Source organism: Tyto alba, unplaced genomic scaffold, assembly GCF_018691265.1.
Source record: "Tyto alba isolate M040663 unplaced genomic scaffold, T.alba_DEE_v4.0 Super-Scaffold_42, whole genome shotgun sequence".
NCBI lineage: Eukaryota > Metazoa > Chordata > Aves > Strigiformes > Tytonidae > Tyto > Tyto alba.
This window is the reverse complement of record NW_024881318.1, coordinates 14,430,077-14,446,999: the sequence shown is the minus strand read 5'-3', so window position 1 is coordinate 14,446,999 and position 16,923 is coordinate 14,430,077. Positions and strand designations below refer to the sequence as shown.

At 41.5% G+C, this 16,923-nt stretch overlaps 1 protein-coding gene across 17 annotated transcripts in view; it reads right to left on the bottom strand.

Moving 5' to 3' along the window:
• UNC13B (unc-13 homolog B) overlaps window positions 1-16,923 on the bottom strand; it is a 216,109-nt gene that overhangs the window by 61,005 nt on the left and 138,181 nt on the right. For all 17 annotated transcript variants that reach the window (XM_042804534.1, XM_042804537.1, XM_042804538.1 and 14 more), the window contains 5 exons: window positions 14,045-14,272; window positions 13,593-13,734; window positions 3,469-3,638; window positions 2,454-2,569; window positions 476-639 (listed from right to left, as the gene is read on the bottom strand). In XM_042804534.1, the coding sequence (XP_042660468.1) occupies window positions 476-639; window positions 2,454-2,569; window positions 3,469-3,638; window positions 13,593-13,734; window positions 14,045-14,272 (820 nt within the window). The remainder of the gene's footprint in view (window positions 1-475; window positions 640-2,453; window positions 2,570-3,468; window positions 3,639-13,592; window positions 13,735-14,044; window positions 14,273-16,923) is intronic.

Here is a 16,923-nt window from a genome sequence, read left to right as displayed (position 1 = left end):
AGTGACTTCAAAGGACTGTATCAGTTGCCACAGCAGGACAAACCTTATCCATTCTCACATCATCAGAAAACTGCATTGGGATCCTTGGGCAATATCTTTTTAACGAAATTTTTGAGTGCTCAAATAGAGATTTTAGAGTCATAAAATAGGAATGGCTCAGCTATAAATAATAAAATATCATCTACACTACCGAAGTTGGTGTAATTCCTTACAATTAGTTTCAAAGGTGCTCACACAAACTGCTCAGATAGATGGATGCTTAATTCCAGCACCCTCAAACATTAATTTCTAGACTTTGAGGAAGTCAGTGATTCAGAGACAGGCAGTCTCCTCCCGCTCACAGTAAGCCCCACAAGGAGCAGCTGTCACTGCCAAGCCTTCTATTACCAATACATTTAATCTTCTAAATATTAACAGTCACATCAATTAGTTATACAGATTATCTGCACTAAAGACGACATGAAATGCATCTTACGTCATGGCCTGATATATTGACTCAATGCCGTAACGCATTGCAAACTCATCCACAATCTCTTGAGCTGTCTCATCAAAATACACTTTCCAGGCATCATCTCCTTTGGCATCAGGGATCTTCACCACCCCATTCCCTTGCACATCTGTGAGATGGTGAAAGAGGTTCTGAAATACAAAACAGGAATGAAATTACACATGAGGTTGCTGAAGCCTCCAAGTGAGTTTCATGAAGAGCTAGGAACTGTTGAGAAGGCCCTAACACACATTTCTTTCCACTCCTTCCTCTTTCCTTCCCCCTACCCACTATGTATTTCTCTGCCTTTACCTTCTTTTCTTCTTGAGTGCTCCTAGCTGAATTTTTGCATGCATACCTATGACTTTACCCAGCAGACATTGTGAATAACGCAGAAAAATACTTCAATGCAGTGAAATCACAGACTAATTAGTTTCCTGAAACCTACACATTTCTGTCCTCAGAATGAAATGTCTTATCATGGACAAGCTATTTAAACCAACTGACGTAACAGTTCTGTATCAGCTTTGTAGTTATTATACAGCAGAACAGTCCAAACAGATTTTTCTCTCCTGTAAAGGACATCCTTAAGATCACCCCTATCAACTAGGCACTTGCATTATTATTCAGCATAACCTTTCACTTTATCTAACATTGCAAAGGCTTTCAGTTATCATTGCTGTGCAGAAATTGCACATTCAGTTCAGTGGGTTTCTCAGTAATCCTCAAATTCACATCACTTACAGATTCATCGGCCATTCAGACAGCCGGTTCCCTGTAGTAAGGGATGAAAAAAATCTAATGATCTCATTAGGAGCTAGAGGACTATGTTTTACACCACTGTTTTTCCTGATTAAATTATTCTAGCTGTAAATTATCTTCATTTTATGATGCACAAATGAAAGGTGATACTTAAAAAGAGACTTATTTGCAAAAATGAAGGGCAAGTTAACATGCATGTTCAGAAGGAAAAAAAATGAAACATCCTACCAAGCAGAAGCTATCACCGAATTAAGAACCCATTTAATATGTATTGAAGGACACAACACAGCCTATTGAAAGAACCCTACTGATGTTTTTCTAAGCTTTGCATCTGTCTGTTCCCTGGTAAGGCCAGAAGACACCACAGTCCAGTGTCTGGATAGATATGTTGTTCCCGTTGCTGAACATTCCTCTCTGTGATACATCTGTCCTGCTTAAACCTCACTGGACTTCATGATATTCCTGTATGTCAGGTGAAATGAGCTCTGACTATTCTTCCTTATCCAGGCACTCAAGGACTGACCCTGCCACCAGCTTCTCTTTGATAGAAAGACCAGGCATCATGGATATCCTAGACAGGGCTTTCCCTTTAGTCCTTCTCACAAGTAATATTTGGATTTCTCCCAACTTTTGCAGCATTGCCAGCCCAAGTCAGTACCCAGTAACTGCAGCTTATCTTCTCTTCCACAAGAGTTGTTCATAGCTACACACCAGTGCAGTAGCACAGATAAATTTATACAACCAATATCTGCATCACCCAATGGCCAGAGTCAAAGCCTTCTCCAGATAAGAATTTACTCATAAAGCATTTTAGTATGCCTCCTCTGAAGACACACATAGGTACAGTATATGCTGAAATCATCACTCAAGTAGATTCAGAGGTTTCTCCACATTAAACCTGGGAGGGGAGCGGGCAGGCTGTGAGTTGGACCAATGCCTAATCTCTGCCTGACAGCAGTACAGCTGTGACAGTGGGACAGACTAAGCCAGCCAGCCTCCAGCGCGGGGGAGACAGCCTCAAGCCTTCTTTGCCTCCCTGACAAATTCAGGTCTGATGATTCAGCGTGTTTCCAAGCCTACATAGCAAGGAAAAGAAAGCTCATCTAAGGCAAGGAGGAACATTTCCAGGAAATAAAGGTCAGAAAATTGCTTCTTCAACAGACAGAAGGAACGTGGTGATGACAGAGCTGAAACCACTTCTTACCTCATGAAGGCAAGTGTACTGAATGTGATACGGAGCTACCTTCTCCTCGCCTTTGATCTCCACGCTGATTTGCAGACGAATAGCCCCAGACACTGCAGACTTATCTGTTCGCTTCTCTAGAAAGAAAAGCCATCAGCAATTATATGCCTCATTCACATTCAGAACAAAGCCATATTGGGGTGACAACACTGGAGAAGAAACTGCTGGAAGCCCAAGCTTGCGATCAGAGTCACCATGAAGGAAACGTTCTGACTTTCTTTCAAAACACTGAATACTAAGTAGACATCAGCAAAACAACTGCCACAATACACCCTCAATCTGACACATCTAGCTAGAACTATGTACATTTTTAGACGTAAGACAGCTTTTCTGACAGCAAATGTGCTACAGGGTCTTGGATTCAGTCAGCTGAACTACAACCACCAAGGACAGATTTCTTATCTGAGAACAGGGCTGACTGATGTGGAATTTGTTCCTGATTTCACCATAGCCTTGAGTTTCTGGGAACTGCTGGTTGTCCCTATCAAGAAGGTTTTGAACCTCCTAGGTTTATTACTATGCCTGTCAATTCAGCACCATCTGGTTACTTGTCAGTATTTTCTACAACATTCTGTTTTGGTCACTGGGAAAGGTCTCAACAACTTCCCAGCCCAGTGCATTGCACTTGCAGGTCCTACAGACTGGTAAAATGCTTGTGTTGGCACAAAAGAAGGACACAGGACAGTAAACATGTCTCCAGCACAGGTGGAATTCCTATGCTGCTCCAAGCATTTTATCCATTGTGCTCTCCAATGCCCAACAGGAAAAACTCATCACCCTTCTGATATGTTACACTCCTCTTCATTTTAACTGGGATCAAAGCCTTGCAGCTGCTCCCTGGAACCATCAGATGTCCCTTGAAATCATGTGATCTATTCTTTTTTCCTTTCTTGCAAACCATCCAGATGCACCCCAGTGCTCTCAAACGTTCCCAAACTAACATGTGACATGTTTTCAGTCCCAAAGTCCTGCTCACCAAGGTTGTACCACACATCCATTTCTCCACTCAGAGTACGGACTTCAATGATTGTCTGCCCCAGGAAATCGTCTGACTCGCGTTTCAGTCTCTGCTTGACACGAGACTTGATGTCATCATCTTCATCCCACACTCGCACCTTGATCCGGTCAGAAGAATTATGGCACTCACTGCAAACAGGACAAACATAATGTTGAAAAGCACATAATGCAGCCAATATTTGTATGCTATATGCTCCACATTGCTCCTGACCCACTTGTGTAGTAGTAGAAGGATGCATACACAAAATGTAAACAAATGTCTATTTATTTAAAAGCACAGCATCTGATAAGGAATACACAACAAATTTTTGGTGCACTCTAAACGCTCCTCTGACCTGGTAGATACTGCACTTCAGATGCAGGCTGAAGGAGTGCCCTGCCCTGACTGCAAACACCAACTTCAGACTTGATAAGTGGCTGTGGCTTTCCTGCTTCTCTTCACTCTCAGCAGCAGCTCCCTGAACTTGGGAATTCTCTTCACTTCTGTTGCTTTTGCTGGGCAGCCCACAAAATCCTGGTGATAGCTAGGCTGGTAAGATCAGCATACACAGCCCAAAAATGCTGTTAAGCATCTCACTGGTTTCCGATAGCTCTCTCCATCAATGACCTTCTGTTCAGCTGTAGGCATTAAAGGCTACTTGTATTTAAGCATATGCAATATCTAGGATAGCACGGTCAAGGCCTATGACAAACACCCTTCATGCTATTTTCTAATGAAAGATAAATAGCTCAGGTGGAGGAAACTCTCGTACTTTACGATACTCACAAACAAGTAGTTCATTAACGTACAATAAATTACAATCAGATGATACAAACACTGCCTGTGAGAGGAAAAATTACAATCAGATGATACAAACACTGCCTGTGAGAGGAAAAGGGTGGGCTACAGTAGCTATAAAGTTGGTATTTAATTACTAGACTTGATTCTGCCTATGATCCACAGCTCAGACTGATAATCTGTGGCCTGGGCAGATCAGTAAAGACATTTCCATTCAAAAAAGCAATTTACTGTTTGTTGAACTGGCACTGTCTAGCTTAATGCCCAGCCAGAATTTTCAGCCACCTGCTCTTTTTAGGTGTTCAGATACCTTTTGTAGATTCAAGCAGGCTCCTGGATGTCAGAAGTGGGTAGAAGAACCTTTTTATAAGAGCTCTGCTCATTTACAGGGCATGCAATACAATAAAACAATTTGAATGCTCATATGAGACCATGACAATGGTGATTACTCACCAAAACCACTACAAATGTCTGCCCTCAAGGAAATAAAACCTATGAAAACAGGCAACTTCTGCTGAAGGCCTGTTTTCCAGCCTTTTAAACATTAACATGCTGCATCTGTTGCTAAGCAACAGGGAGAAGGAAGAAATGGGTCAGAAGAGATCTGCTAAGCCTGGTCAATAAAATGTGGCAGTGACTGCTATTTGCATGCTCTCTACCAAGAAATCACTTGGGCTCCTATTGCCAGCATTGCAATTCAGGGCTGCTTAACAGATGTCAATGCACCTCCTACTGATTTTTCCAGCACGGAAGAATACCTGGGAATTACATGGAGACAGTTAGAGGCAATTCCATGCAGTTCTGATCACAGGCAGAAAGTATTACTGCTTCCTGCCTTTGCCATGCAACGAAAGCTGTATTTAGAGTTCAGAAGAAAGAAGGTTTGGTATTTCTCTCCTGACTTTATTCTCCCTTTCCTCCTCCTCTACTTCAAGGATATCTTCCTTTACCAAAATCATGCAGCAAGCATTCACAAGCAGAGAATGCTTGGACTGCTGCTCTTTGTAGCTCTCATATTTACCTGAGTGCATTGCCATATCTACCAGCAACACATCATAAGCATGTAAAAGAAATTGTCTGTTCCTGACATGGTGCACTAGTATACATCCTGGCAGTACCACAGAGGCTCAGTGTTCAGAAGTGCATGGGTGCCTAAACACATAGATTGGTACACAGTGCTATTCATGAAGCACCTGCAAGTTAGCTCCTGACCTCAGACCTCACTTTCTGGCACACCAGTTCTTTGTTAGGACCTTTTTGATATTGTTTCTTTTCTGTCAATGGTCAGAAACTTGCTTTCTGCCCTGTAGGAAAACATTCACTGTTTAGACCTAAATCTACCTTTGGTGGGCCCACATGCATCATCCCATGCTCCTGGAGTGGCTGGCTATTATCTTTCACTTGGCTACAGAAGCATAACTCACTTCTAAGTGCTACAGGAAACTTTGCAGTAGCATTTACTGAGCTACCAAAGCTTCTATTTTACCACACCACCTTCTGTTGTTTTTAAGAGATTACTCAATTCGTATTCCTTATACCATTCCCATGACAGAGATTGAGCCGTATCACTTGCTCACAGAAGCTGAAAGCCTTGGGCTGGTGGCTTACCCATAAAACATCACTATCTTAGGCCTGTAGGAACAACAGTCCTTGCTTTCAGTGCAGCAAGACAGTTGTGTCAACACCAGTTCACCTTCTGAAGAGCACCCCAAAACATAACCATGAACACCGGGTGACTTGGGCTTGCTGACCCGTAACAGGCTTTCTAACTAATGAGAAATAGTTTCCAATTTGTGACAGTTTCAAGACTCCATAAGATGGTGACTAACAAGCTCTGCTGCTAGAAACCTTCCCTTTCATTAATACAGGAGCTGGCACATTTCTAAAGATGCCTGCCCCACTTCTTGCTACATTTTTGATTTTTTGATTTCACTGTGTGCACATATACATCCATCTAGTTTCCCACAGCTGAGCTCCCACAGCTTTCCCAAGAGGATGCAGAGAGAAGAAACACTCTGACCCCATTGCTCTGAAGAAATTACCAAATGCTTTCACGCCCATTTCAGAGTGTGAAAGACTGGAAACCAGGTTCCCTTTGTACATGGATCACAAATTGTCTCTTTCTTTTATATCCATATTGTTCTCATTTCAGTGATACCATTTTTATAAAGAACTTACTTTCATACTTCAGGCTACCAAATAAAGTAACATTTTCAAGAAACAGCATACCAAATCTGTAAGAAAAGTTAAAATCATAGAATAGTTTAGTTTGGAAAAGACCTTTAAGGTCATCAAGCCAGCTGTTAACCTAGCATTGCCAAGTCCACCACTAAACCATGTCCCTAAGCACCACATTTACATGTCTTTTAAATACCTCCAGGGACAGTGACTCAACCACTTCCCTGGGCAGCCTGTTCCAATGTTTGACAACCCCTTCAGTAAAAAAATTTTTCCTAATATCTGATCTAAACAACCTCTGGCACAATTTGAAGCCATTTTCTTTTGTCCTATTGCTTTTTACTTGGGAGAAGAGACCAACACCCACCTTGTTACAACCTCCTTTCAGGTGGTTGTAGAGAGTGATAAGGTCTCCCCTGAGCCTCCTTTTCCCCAGGATGAACAACCCCAATTTCCTCAGCTGCTCTTCAAAAGACTTGTGCTCTAGGCCCTTCACCAGATTTGTTGCTCTTCTATGGGCACACTCCGTACCTCAATGTCTTTCTTGTAGTGAGTGGCCCAAATCAAATAAATAATGAATTTTTTTCCATTTAATTTTTCTGCCTGAAGGCAGTGGTTGCAGAAGCAGTGGAAGCAGCTGAGCCAGGCTCTTTTGCTTTGCTCTCTACCCCACTCTCTACCTTCATTTCTTCTGCCATGTACGCTTTGGCCTCAGCCAACCCTGAACCACCAGTTCCCCACACGCATCCCCTGAATTGTCAATATTCTGGCCTCTTCACACACCCAGCTAGCAACTGGGCTGAGGGGAAGCACGCGAGCACACGAAGCTGTAGTTAATTCTGGTCTGCACACACAGTGGCATGCCCACACACACGCTAATTGGTATATTGGTGGCTAAACAGAACAGGCAACTGCTGAATTTACACTATAGTGCCTCCCACAATGAAGTTAGCAATTTGTATCCTCCTAATGTAGTTCCAACTTTTTCAAAAAACAATTGTATAAAATGATCATTAGTTCTAAGACCTCTACTCATCTGTAAAGGCTGGCCCAAATTGGCTCAGGCAATGTCAGGGGTCTGGGACAGAGTATCACATGTGCCTCATCTCCTCTAAAAAGTGGAAACAAAAATGAAGAAAAGTGTCTAAAAACGATCAGAACACCATTTTTGAGCCAGTGATTCATACTTTGAAGCAAAAAACACAATGACATTTGTGCTGAATTTACTAATCATTTGCTGCTTACGGTAACAAGGTTTTCAGGACTGTTACTTAACCTCCACAGGAATGCTAAAGCCAAAGTCATAAGCCTTGTTAAATTATGGCAACACTGACTGACAGTTTGCAAAAGTTCTGCCATAAGAAATACAAGGATATACCTATAAAGCCATGTGTCCAGCAGTTCACCAAATAATCTTTACCCACAGCAAAGATCACAAGTTTAAGGCATGGAGACTAACAAATTGAAAACAAATAACCTTCTGACACCATTAGCTCACGCTGGTGAATCTACACTCATGAAAACAAACAGTCTGGTAAATAACTGTAAGGATGAAGGTCCATTTGTATCACATCTGCATGGACATTTCTTCCCAATCAATTTCTCATCTCAAGGAAGGTGTTATCAACACGTTAACCCTGCAGGACGCACCAAGCCCCCGCTTTCACTCCACTAATGCTGTGGTGAGATCCAGACTGCGAACCTCCAAAATGAACTGTGCACACTAGAGAGGTGGGATGCCAACATGACCCTATCACTCCCCACGCTCATTTTACATAAAGATGTTTCCTTAAATTATGTTTTCTTCTTTTATTTTCTGCCTGAAGAACAGGATAACCCAGAGGTCCCAAATGCAGCCAGGACTCCACTGTACTTGGCAGCTCCCAGAGCACAAGACAGCCCCCCTGCCTTGTAATGCTGACAGGCCAGTAAAGACAAAAAGCAACAAGCAGATGTAGCAAGAACAAACAATGTAAGTGGGGAGCAAAAGCAGCAACAATATTTTGCAGATTTAAAAGTAGATCATTCAAGCCCAGAATTAAATGGTCTTCTTGTGTTTTGATACTAAAAAAAAAAAATAATTATGGTTCAAAGAATCTAGTGATTAACTATCTGGCAATATTCTGTGAGAAGTTTCCCTTCTGCACCATGGCAAACGCAGCTCTCAAGAAGGGCCTGTAAAGTTTCACAGTCCTGTGCAGGGGACACTTCATGCAGTGGTAGAAAAAAATTAAGTGCAAAGCTGCTTGCAGACATAATGAATGAGAGTGCAGGAGGTGGGAAAATGCACAGGTGAGAACAGATCAGCAAGACTTTAGGACCTGTGATCATTTTAGGAGGAAAGTTTTGCTTGTGAGGAGCAAAGCTTCAAATAAAAAAAGCAAAGCAATTGTCTCAAAAATGAGAAAGGAAGGAGTAATTGTAGCAACCAATATGAGAAAGCCCAGTAAGGAGTTGTAACAACATACACAGAGGGAGCAGAAGAGTTGTCTATGGGAAATGATCTGGCTGAAAAAGCAGGAAGATTTGGATGTGGTTCCAATGAAGTGTCTTGACATGGCAGAGTCCAACTGGCAGATCCGTTGTGACCAACCTCAATGGGAACGGTAGGCAGAAAAATTCTCAGGACAGGTACATTTTTAAACAATGCTAAGACTCTACTAGGAAGAAACAAGGGTAGTGGAGGAAACACTGAAGGCAAAATCAGAGTGGTAAGACAACAAAGCTCAAATTCTTAATAGCATAGCAGTTAAGCATGACAGCACCATAATATGCCCTGAGATGCAGCTGTTGCTGTCTAAGAACAAAGAAATGAGTTTTCTGTTCTTACCAGCATGAAGCTCTTTTCATAGGGGAACAAGTACAATAATTTTGCTGTTACCCAATGCTACAACACCAACTGACAAATTCATGGTGCGGCCCTCCTAACGACAAAGAGCAGATAAAGTGATTCGAAGCATTACATCCTTAGCTACATTAACTCAGCCTCCCAACAGGCACTTGCCACAAGGCATCAACTCTGTGTGCCAATTTAAGTTTCACATTGGTAACTGCAAAGGGAAACAAGCAAGATTTTATCAAAGTGCCATTTTCAGCGTCTGCAGTACCTGGAGAATAAAGCAAGTAAGACAAACTGAATGGTCCCTGCCATGCAGTGAAGGGAGGCTGAGGGTGCAGAGTTACAGTGACATTTATAAACACAGTGGTCTCCTAAGGGGAAGTCTTAAAATACAGCTCTGCAACAGTCACTTATAAATAACCACAGTGATAACTGAAAGATGCTGAGCTTGATAACAGGCTCAGCAGCTGAAAGGAAAATCGTGGAACTGAATAGAAACTTTTGGGTGATGACCCAGTGGTTAGCTACACGATAGTAACATTCCCAAAGGATTAACAGGAACGTATATCATGTGGGGGTTCTGCATGTCCTAGTAAAATATTGATTATCTGCTAGCAGGAGACACTGCATTTATTTTAAGTCCATTCTTTCTCACTGCAGAAGAGTAACTAACATGCCTCTTGCAAACTGTTCACTGACAATGTAATCTGTTCCAAGCAATGATTTCACACCAACCATTCAAAGCTTCAGACACAGATGTACTCAGACCATACAACTTCAAGGGGATATTACTGTAAAATGAATGAGTCAGTTTGTGCCTAGGCCAAGAAAAACAACAGTGTCCTGTTTGAAACCAGTAACTTCTAATTCTCACAAAGACTGGGGCACTTTCTGAATAAAAGGTACAGACCAGCAACCTCCAAATGAGTCCAGAGCTCTCCTTTTAAAATGGAAACTCTGTCCTGCAGTCAAGTTTACTCTCCTAAACACTGTCTGCTATTGTAACCCATTCAAATGGATGCTCAGCTTCAGCCTTTACAAAAAAAGATTCTAGGAAGCCTGTATTTTCTACTGACAGTCTAAAACTTGTCTACATGGGGAATTAATGTCTTGTTCTAGTTGTACTGAATAGTGCAAAAATATCCTCCCTCTAAAATTACTGGGCCGTTTCCTGAGGAAATTAGTTACACAGGCTTGTTATGAAAGCTTCTATGTTCCAACAAGTTTCGTGAAAAAATTACAGCTAGATGGAGAAGAGAAACCCATACCAGCTGCCATCCCTGGAAAGTCTGCAGCCACCTGGCTCTCATGTACCAACCAATCCAGGCAACTCAGAACCCACTGCAGGCAGGACATGTGCTGCCTTCTGTCCAGCCAGGGTTAAGGGCAAGGGAAGAGAACCAAGAGCACAGGGGAGAAACGTACATGGCATATGAAGGAGACTATCTATAAGCCAGCTCATCGTAACTATAGGAAAGGTGTTGGGGATTACTGCAGAAGGGGAATATGATGTAAAGCCAAGGGAAGCAGGGCTTCCTTTGCACATGTTCACAGAACATTTCTGTATTGCAGCAATGGCTGGAGTCCCTGATCAAGCTTCATCCTGCCAAGCATCACAAATGCAGAGTCTCTCCATCAAGTCTGCAAAACTCTGAACTGAGCAGGAAGATCAACCCCTTATTTTTTCATAGGTCTTCAAACTCCAATGAGAGATACAAAAATCCCTCTATAACACCACATTTCCTAAAGCTAAAAATGTAAATATACATAGAGATAATTTTCAGAAAGAAACAGGACCTACAAATCACCTGCTCAGAAAACATAATATGCTTTAAGAACTGGTAATCAACCTAAGCAGATGCCTACAGTGACACAGGCTAGTAATGACCTAAATAGCACTTATAATGGGAACCCAAAGTGTTTTCAACCTTGCCTTTTCTAAAATATGGTTCTAAATCTGGACTTCCGAATTGGGTCAAGCCTACCATAACATTTTTTTCTGAAAACACACAGAAAAGGAACAAAGTCATATTTAAGGAGAGGTATTTAAGTTAATATACTTTTCCATCCATCACTGTAAACGAGCACAGGAAAATTATTTGAAATAGGCTAGTGCAGCCTTAAAAATTTTAAAACTTGTGTTAATCTGCTTTTAATAAACTTTACTAAACCTGTGGAAAGAATTATATCGCTCGGCTGTACATAGGATGCCTCAGTTCACGCCATGGATTACAAAACAATGCTATAATTATAGTGACTGATGCACAGATTTCTGGCTCTATAGCCAACCTTTGAAAAGACACTGGAACTGTGATTGTATAAAAGACATTGGGCACCTAATGAACATCAGCTACAAACAAGTCTGTCTACCAAGACAAACAGAAAAATAACAGCAATTGCCGATACACACATTAGCTACTGACCTGACCTCTTTCTACTCACATATCTTGTGCCTATTTAAATGTTTAAGTGTTTTGAACACCAAACTTTTCATACATTTACTGCAAGATGGGCTTTCAATAACTACCAACACACCTTTCTCTCACTATACATTAACTTCCTTCTAAGAAACAAACACACACAACCCAAGCCTTTAAATCTGGCAATCTCTTGATTGTCCTGACAATTTCTTCTAAAAAAGCTTGGTATGTAATGGGTATTTTTGGCCTGCATATGTTCATTTAAATTTCCATTTGATTATAGGGTAGAAAATTTCAGAAATTTTAGAGTTGCAAGCTGAAAAATAATCCATAAATGCAAAAATAGAAGACGGGCATGTAAAAGACCAATGCTGCATACACTTGTAAATGACTCTCCTCATCTAACATAAGGTGAGCTTTGACATCTACTAATGAAACACCACATTGATTCCAATACTGAATGCTCTCTTGCCATTGATCTGGACACTGTGCTCATTTCCTTCATCTATTCCTGCTATTCCAAGGCAATTAAAACAACCACTTAGACATAGGCAAGATAGACTGTAGCATCATCTCTAATGCCCAACAGCACATTATCTGCTGAATCACAGACATGGCAATAAAATCTAAACAGTGGCACTGTTAAAACTGTGACATTTATCACGTTGCACTATCTATCTTTAAACACAGTATTTGTTGAAGCTCCTAAAATTAGAAGGGAACACACTGCAAATACCATGGTAACTACTTGGCATGGTAAATCAAGGTCCTTAAGGCTCCCACACAGACTTACTGCTATTGTGACTAGAGTTATTCAAATGGCACCTAAGTATACTTACTTCTTACCAAGCAGTAATGTTACCTTGGATTAAATTAAGAATAAAACCAAGGGTTTACATGCTCAAAATAGCACCAAGATTTTTATGACATTAATGAGTAGCTCAAAATTACTTTAAAAATAATTTTGTTTGTACTGTACTTTGTAAAGACAAAGCAAGGCTGATATAAGCCTGATTTTAAACCACAGATTTTGGTTGGCAGAGAGAGCTCCACTCAAGGAGATTAGGAAAAAACAGGGAAGAAAAAAAAGTAAAGAGAGAGAAGGTACAAAGGAAGAGTTTAGACATTAAAGGAAATAAAGATGTTTGAGGTTGAATGAGATCATCCAGAATCTTCAAAAAATACTTGCTGGGTTTCATGTCTCCATTTTGTTAAACTGAGTGTAGTGTTCACTTATTCAATAAAAGCAGGATAGAGTAATGCATTCTTTGGCCTTCTGAGAGTACTTGATATCTAAAGAATTGTGCCTGCAGCCTTTGCTTTCAATCCAGACATAGATACATTGCCCATCTTGAAGGCAGATAATCCCTCAAATGATTGTTACATTGATTTTCCAGATCTGAGAGGGGAGACTGGTAGTGCCACCAACAAGTGACAAACAACTGTCTTCAACTTTTGTTGGTCAAACACCAGTAGCAGGTCACAGCAACAGGTCAGGGGAAGTTTGTTTAGTCTTTTATAAAGACTTTTATATTACAAAAAAATCTTTAAAATATGTCTGTTAGCTAGGAACAAAAGTCACTGAGTTAAAGTTTTTCCTTTCTCTTTAGCTTTCTCTAGAAACATCAACATAGAAGCGTTCACAGAGCAGGCAATTTACATATACAGAAGTAAGACAGATGAGATGAACAGGTGTGCACTATATAGCTAAAGACATTGCCGCTCCAGATAGGCAACACTGAGCGGAAAAGAGACCAGTGCACCTCACAGGTGATGTGGGATTGAATACTGACAGAGGAGACAGCTGTCAAAGCACAGACCATACAAACAGGCAAAATGGGGCCAAGACTCATTGTAAAGGCACTTACAAGTAAAATTTCTCTTCCCATACAGGGTTCAGATTCCCAAAAATTGTTTTTGTCCTCTTCTTTGTTTTACCCACTTGAACAGTTACGTATGGATCGCTGGACCCAGTCTTGTCTTTGGCCTGCAGACCCTGAGCACACACCACTGGAAGGAAAAGAGAAGAGTTAGCACCACCATGCAGTATGACAGTGTGTCCACACAGCACATGAAGCAGCAGCTCAGACTGGCCAGAGAAACAGGAATATCACTCATGAGAGCTCTCCTGATAAGCTTTAGCTTGCGGTACACTACAGTGGCCTGAGGGTAGGAGTATCTCCACCTACTACCTGTACACTGAACAGAAAGAGACACAGGTCAGAGAAGCCTTTCCTCTGCATTCTCTGTAGCTTCACACCAACTCTCTTACTTTAGGCTCCTAGGATAGGTCAAGAGAACCCATGCCTCTCTCACTCACCTGTAATTGTGATCTTTGCTGACCATTTTGAGGTGCCATCAAGCACGCTTTGCTTCACTGTCTTCATCTGCTGAGCATGTGTCAGTTTGCTTTCACAGAACACATCTCTTATCAAGTCAAAGATCTCTGGCTTATTCCGCTCCCGGATTTTCATGCGATCCTTCATTGCCATGATGAAATTCTGGGTTCGGTCTTCAGCCCCATGCTTCGAGCTCTTCTCTGCTGCTCCTGTGCACCAGAAGTACATAATGCTCATCAGAAACAGACAAACACAATGTCATGTTTCACTAAATCTGGACATCAGGATCAAAGCCATGAGTTACCCTCCACATGATGGCTCTTGATATTGACTTTTATGGTCAGACTCCCCACATTTCAACATACACACAAGAGAATCTGGACCACTCAGAGCTGGGAGGGGATAATGCCAGAGGAGTGCCCAGATTCCTCTATAACCTGGGGTCAGGTTGCTCTCTTGATGACAGACCTAAGTTTAATACCCTGGCAGCTGAAGAAGACCCAGAAATTAGGTTCTAAGCACGCTCACTACCCTGGACTTCAGGAGAGCGGACTTTGGCTTCTTCAGGGATCTGCTTGGTAGATTACCATGGGATAAAGCCCTGGAGGGGAGAGGGGCCCAAGAAAGCTGGTTGATATTCTCCTGGACCAGCTCAAACACAAAAAGGAAACCTACAGAGGGTGGAAGCAAGGACAGGTAACCTGGGAGGAATACAGAGAAACTGTCCGAGCAGCCAGGGATCAGGCCAAAGCCCTGACAGAATTAAATCTGGCCAGGGATGTCAAGGGCAACAAGAAAAGCTTCTATAGGTATGTTGGTGATAAAAGGAAGACTAGGGACAATGTGGACTCTCTGTGGAAGGAAACGGGATACCTGTACAGTATCTAGCAGCTGGAAACGTAAGAGCCAGGCATAGGGTCTTTACTACATAAGTATTCAACTATATCTGGAAAAAGAGAGGGGCTTCTAGTCACTTGCATATTTCCTACAAGACTGAAAAGTTCATATAATTATGAGATAAGAATGCCCCCACAACCAACTACTCTCTACTCAATTCTGACAGTCATGTTCGCTCTCAATATTCAGCTGCTGACTACTGTCTCAGATGTGAGGCATGTGTTAATAAAAGCACTGACATGAGCTAACAGGGCAGACAAAGCCAGGTGTGAAATGAAAAGCAGGAACCCAAGATTGTACACAGTCTCTCTACATGCAGTCTGCAGCAATTTCAAGTGATGATCTTAAATCAGATAAATGAAACCAGTACAAAAGTTCTGTGAACACATTCAATCATATTTCTGTTTAGTTTAATATGCTTTTGCTTATTTTTCTTCTCTGGGATAATTTAAAGTAAGCTTTGCCCTAGAAAAATTATCTTCATCCAGGTGTTCACCAAATATTAAATTACCTTAAAAATAGGTATTAAAGCAGGTGCAAGTGTATGTAAAGGAACCCATCAATCACAGATACATAAAACTGTTTTCTTCTCGAAGAAGTGGACAAATATGATATCTGGAGCACCTTTCATATAAGTTTTGCAGTTTTGCACATGAAACAGTTTCAGCAGGTAGTGACCAAATACGGATAAAGTTCTATGAACACATACACGTAAAGGACCTCTAGCAGTACAACATAACAGACAACCTTGTTAGCAGGCTCAACAGGGTGCCCAGTGAGTAACACTGCCTGAAGACATCCATTTCCAGGGCCTTCAATCTAACACCTTTCACCGTTACTAAATTCACTTCAATAAAGAAACAAAACTCAATTATAACTTCCACCATCCAAACCAAAAAGAATAAAAACACAGTTTGGAACAGACCGTGACCAGTGAAGTTTCAGAAGTTCATTAAGGACACTGCATACCAAAGCATGCTATTAAAGACCTGGGTATAAAACAAGCCATAACTTCACATTACCTGATTTTTTTTTTTTTTCATTTGGCTCGCTAGAGGCTTATGTTCAGTATTTCATTTAGTACAATTAAACGTATCTGCCCCTGAGTTTCCTATTGTTGGCGTAAGATGAAATGAAATCAAAATACTGGAATTAATTACGCAGTCCCTGCTGTGTCTCCTCAACGGCGATGAAGAACTAGCACCACCCAAAGCGATGTCTCGTATCAGACAATCACCTAGCTCTAGACCCAACATTTATTTAAGGAACATAAAGCCAAAATGATACCAGGGGCTATACTTTGAACTTCAGATAAGAAGTGCAATTCAGCTTTAACAGAACTAGGTCTTCTGCGGATGGAGGTGGACTCTAGGCGGTGTATGCAGAGCTACAGAAAATGTTTGAGAAACTGGGAAAGGCTGAACTGAACAATTTGCGTTTCCTGGCTGGAATTCTGAAATCTGTCATGATCCCAAGAAACCAATCTTACGCTGATCTTTCTGATGTTAAGAAAATTAAGAACCAAATTAAAACATTAAGAATTTATATGGTGCTCTATTTCAAAACCATTTTCTAAATAAATTACTAGTGAGGCAGCTTGCAAATATAAATGTTTCACTGTTAATCACAGTGAGATGGGACAAGAGTTATTGCAGTTCTGGGGTGGCATGGTCTGCATCATTGCCTTAACGCAAGCACTTCAGGAACATCAAATGCTTCTTCAGAATGCAAACTTGCACAAATGAAGGAATTCTACTTAAAAACACATTTAACATGCCCACCACCCCCAGAGACACTGCATAGTGCAATTATTCCTCTGCAAGGCTAGCAGCAGTCCGGGGCATCCTGGGCTGCAGGATGTGTGAGCCATGTCACACAGACCCCTAGAAAGCCCTTCTGCCTCCTGACTTTCAGAGGAAATCCCCCACCTCCATTCACGCTGCTCCCCCCACTCCGCCCAGAT